General features: G+C 27.8%; 1 protein-coding gene across 1 annotated transcript; it reads left to right on the top strand.

Moving 5' to 3' along the window:
- Nucleotides 1–2645: 2645 nt before the first annotated feature.
- LOC107894890 (heavy metal-associated isoprenylated plant protein 16) lies at nt 2646–3812 on the top strand. Its single transcript, XM_016820069.2, has 3 exons — nt 2646–2945; nt 3020–3098; nt 3191–3812. Exons 1-3 carry the CDS (start codon nt 2940–2942, stop codon nt 3448–3450), a joined length of 345 nt encoding a protein of 114 aa, XP_016675558.2. The 5' UTR covers nt 2646–2939; the 3' UTR covers nt 3451–3812.
- Nucleotides 3813–4988: the final 1176 nt, after the last annotated feature.

Raw genomic sequence — 4988 nt, 5'->3', positions numbered from 1 at the left:
GCAATTTTATCTAATTGTTCTAGTGGATATTTGTTGGATTATTCCATCTTTAATATTTAACATATGCTTCTTTATCTTTTGTGAGTCTTTGATCGAGTTCAACATCATCTGACTTTGAATTTGCATAATTAGGATTATCAAGATCTCATTCTTCCATGTACTCTTTGAAGTATATGGGTCATCTCAATTCTACCTATGATTGAAGTTATAAAATATGTAACATACAAGTACGATCCACCTTTCTTTTTTCTATGTTATTCTAAGTTGATATTGTTAATATGAGAAATATTTTTTATAACAAAAAATGTCTTCTCAATCACATTTTAAAGCTTTGAATGGGTCAAATTAAAGCGTTCGTGAGTTGTTTATGGTGCTTGTGTCTAGCATCACTCTCTCAAATAGTAACGTATCTCATGATATGGTGTAAGAAAATATTTTCTATTTGCATAATTAGTATCAACCTTATAATATTTAAGTTCACAGTTCAAATAATCTATAACTTTAATTATAAAAAACTTATATAAACTTAATTTAGAAAAAAGATTTATGCTAGGTTATATCCCCGTTTCATAATATGTAAATTAACTCAATATAATATAAAATTATAATATTTAATCTTTATAAAAAAATTTATAAATTGTCTAAAACTTTCATAACAATTGTTATAAATAATATAATTTTTCATTAGTTTGTTATTTTTATAAATAAGTTACGATAAGAAAAATTATAATATTTTTTATTAATAAAAATATTATTTTTATAATATATAGCATGGACCCGTAAATAGATTATGTTCATACTTTGTCAAATTTTTTTATAAATAAATATATTGTAAAACATTTATAACATGTTATTATAATTTTGGCCATAACTTAAGAATTTTTTTAGGATTTAAATAAGAATTTTTTGTTATAACTTTATAAAATAAACAAATTATTTTAATAATATATATTTTTAAGATTTATAATATTAGAAATTTTTTTCCATAATCATCCAAAAACTTGTACATGTTATACTTATAATATAATTTTAGAACTTGTGTAAAAAACATTTTTTAAAATTGAATTTGGGTGTAATTACTTCAATTCTCACCCTCCCCTAAGAATTGAAAAGTTTAATTAGGTACTCCTATTACGAAGATCGTTGGGTCGTGAAACTTATCCAGGAGATGTTTTTTATTTGCATTCGCGCCTTTTCAAAAGAGCTGCTAAATCAAGTTCTCGGTTAGGTGAAGGAAGCATGACTGCTTTACCAATAGTTGAGACCCAGTCGGGAGACGCTTCGGTGTATATTCTTACTAATGTGATTTGCATTACAGATGGACAAATATTCTTATCCCCGATCTATTCAATGTTAGAATTGGACGTACTATTATTGTGGGGGATTTCCGTCTCCAGAGCAGGATCCGCAACTCAAATTAAAGCTATGAAACAAGTTGCTAGTAAATCAAAATTGGAATTGGCCCAATTCACTGAATTACAAGCCTTTGCACAATTTTCTTTTGATCTCGATAAAGCTATTCAAGATCTGGCACCAGATCAACGATTACGTGAGTTGTTTAAACAATCTCAATTAATTAGAACTCATCAATTACAATAATTACAAGTAAATATGCCCAAACTATTATTAGGTAACTTTCTAAATATAATATTATTTTAAATAAAAGAATACAAAGAACTTTAAATTTTGTTGAATACAAAACCGAACACATTTAAAAGATTTGTTTATTCAAACGCATTATTTTAATGAAAACAACTGTTAACAAAAACTACTTAAAAAACCATCAATTTAATGCATAAAGCAAATGGATTTAGAATTTTAAAATAATTATACTATGCCTATTTCATGACAATGACACATTTAATTAAGTTGTATATATCCACAAGTTATGTAATAATGGATTCTAATTCTTTCATTTTGGATGTTTTCCTAAATTTTATTCTACGGGATCAATCTGAAAGTTAATTTTATCCTTTAAAATATTTTATAACTAAATTTTAATAAAAATAAATAATTAGAGTCGAATTCAATCAAATTTAAATATTTTATGCCAACAAGATCTGGTTGAAATTAAAATATTGTTGATGAATCATAAATTTTTGGGTATTAAAATATAATTTTATTATTATAGTAATATGTAATTTCATAAAAATATAATGGATTAAATGAAAAATCTATCACTTTTTGGGGTCAAGATCACTGCGTGTCATTGTCCCTTGTTGAACAATTATTTCCTAGTGCACAAGGATTCTAGTCAGCTAAATCCTGAAGCTATCAAGATTCATCAACAAAATCAAATACATATATACGCCCTTATTGATATGATATCATCCTTTAATCTGGTTTCAAGTTAGTTAAGCAATTATTAATAATATTTTTTATAAATAAAAAACATTATTGTAGGGATATATTATGATTTCATAATGTGAAATCTATAAAAAAAAAGTATTAGATGAGAATTAAACTTAAAAGAGCCACAATTCTTTGTCCTCTAAATTCAAATTTCATTTGCCAATATATACATTGATATGATACGATTAATATGAATGCGCTTGTTTCTTCATTCATCAATGATGATTAGAAGTCCCAAGCATCAACATTACATATATATATATATATATAGTATGAATGAACTTGTGTTATTTGCTTGGATGGAGAAGAAGAAGATTCAAAACCGACTTCATATTATATAAAAAATTGATGAAAAGAAAGTAGGGGACCGGAGTGAAAGAGGTGACGAAGTAAAACTTGGTAGGGTCAACAGCTTTCTTCCTGGAGCTTCACAGAAATATCGGCCAAACTCACAACACACCCTCTATAAATTGACCAACTCATATTTTCCCACACAAAACAAACAGCACAAGTAGTTCCTCTCTCTATATTTTCCTCATTTCTGCCACTCTCTTTTGGAAAACTAAAACAGCTGTATTCTTGACACCATGAAGGTATGGAAAGTAGAGTATGTGTTTATGATATCAAATACCATGAAGAGTTTGAATTGAGTAGTTCTTTTTTGCAGCAAAAGATGGTAGTGAAGGTGACTATGAGCGACGAGAAATCCCGCTCCAAGGCCTTGAAGGTAGTAGTCGGTTTCTCAGGTAATCATCCATCTGATGACTCAATTAAAATGTATTAAGTTTATGATGAAATTAGAATTTAACGTTGCTGTGTTTATTGATGGGATTCATAGGGGTGGAGTCAGCTTCATTGAAAGGAGATGACAAGAGCCAAATAGAGGTAACAGGAGATGGGGTGGACGCAGTTCAGCTAACAAGTCGGCTAAGGAAGAGCGTGGGGCATGCGGAGCTAGTAAGCGTTAGTGCCGTCGACGGTGAAAAGAAGGAAGAGAATAAGCCCCCCGCCGCCTATCTATGGCCTTATAATCAACCTTTATATGTGTATCAAGAATTGCCATATGCTCATCAACAAGACCCTTGCTCCATCATGTGAGGTGTTTTATTACAAGGGAAAACCATACCACATATCCATCCATGGCCTTTAATTGATCCCACAACTGATGAGTTGGGAGAAATTGATTACTTTTATCTTTGCAGTTCATGATATATATATATATGTGAGGAAGGGCTGGATTTGTGCGTTGACGTTTTCCATATGTTGTACAATTACAGCCCGGTGATTGCGTGAATTCTCATGTTCTCATCTCTGTCTTTCATTCTTTGTTTTCTCCCTTTCTTCTAACCAACATTTGTGATTTTGGGATATGTAAAAGGACCAAGTTCCAAAATCAATAGTCTTTTTAATGTCAACCCAGAGTTTAAGCCTAAATTTATTCATACAATTAACTTTTTTTATACATGGGCATATAACCGGTTCAAGATTCAATTTTTATAAACTGTAGCCTTTGTCTTCACTCTTAACTAAATTTCCTCCTACTATTAAAAATACATTTAATTGTCCTTCTTCAATATTTTTGGTACTCTCTTTCAATTTCAAAATTTAGCAAATTAATCTCTCTAAAAAGTAGGGTAATTTGGTACTTATCAATTTTGAAAATAAGCAATTAAGGACATAAGCATAGCGTTTATCTTGTTTCCATCAAATTATCTTGCTTTTGATTGATATAATAACATATTTTACCCTCAATATTTATAAATCCTGTCATTTTGATTATGATTCTAAAAAATTTAATAAATTTAACTCTCATTGAATATCAACAAATTTAGAATGAGGAATAAATGATAGAATATATAAATGTCGAAGGTTAAATTTTTAGAATTAAAATTAAATTGACAGAATACGTAAATATTGAGAGTTATTATACCAATTAAAAGTAGAATAAATTGATAGAAGAAGTGAGCACAATGATAATTATCCTTAATTACTCAATTTCAAAATTAGAAGAATTTAAAAAAAAATTAATTTATTTAATTTTAAAATTAAGAAAAATCGGAAACATATATGAATTATCCATGGGTAATTATGCTAAGAGCGGTTTCCCTATTTGTAGCCGTAATTCATAAAACACATGTCACTTGTTAAAACCAATTGTAAAGTTGGATTAATTTAACAATTCTTTCTTGAACAGCTAAAGTGACATGCAAGGTTTTAGAAACATCTAAAAGGCAAAAAAATATATGTTGTTTCCATAGCAAAATAAAAATAGATTTTACTTTTTACCAAATAAAGATTTGAATATTTGAAACTTTTAAATAAAATACAGCTACCATCTAAAATTAAAATTAAAAGTATAATATTTAAGAGAATTTGAATAAAAATACGAGATCAAAAGTATTAACTTAGATTAAAAAAATATGTTTTGGTAATGGATTGGACTTTTCACAGACATTTTCAAGTCTAAAATCAACCCAAATATTAATAAATATTTGATATTTTATTTTATATACTATAATTATAAATAATATTATATATTTAACATCTTATTAAGGTGATAAAACTTTTTTAATCCTTAATATATCTTAAACTATATTTAGCTCAATGGGTAATGGAGAAATTCAAGATCAACAACT

The sequence above is a fragment of the Gossypium hirsutum genome, chromosome D07 (assembly GCF_007990345.1).
Source record: "Gossypium hirsutum isolate 1008001.06 chromosome D07, Gossypium_hirsutum_v2.1, whole genome shotgun sequence".
Lineage (NCBI taxonomy): Eukaryota > Viridiplantae > Streptophyta > Magnoliopsida > Malvales > Malvaceae > Gossypium > Gossypium hirsutum.
This window is presented reverse-complemented; position numbering and strand designations above follow the sequence as displayed.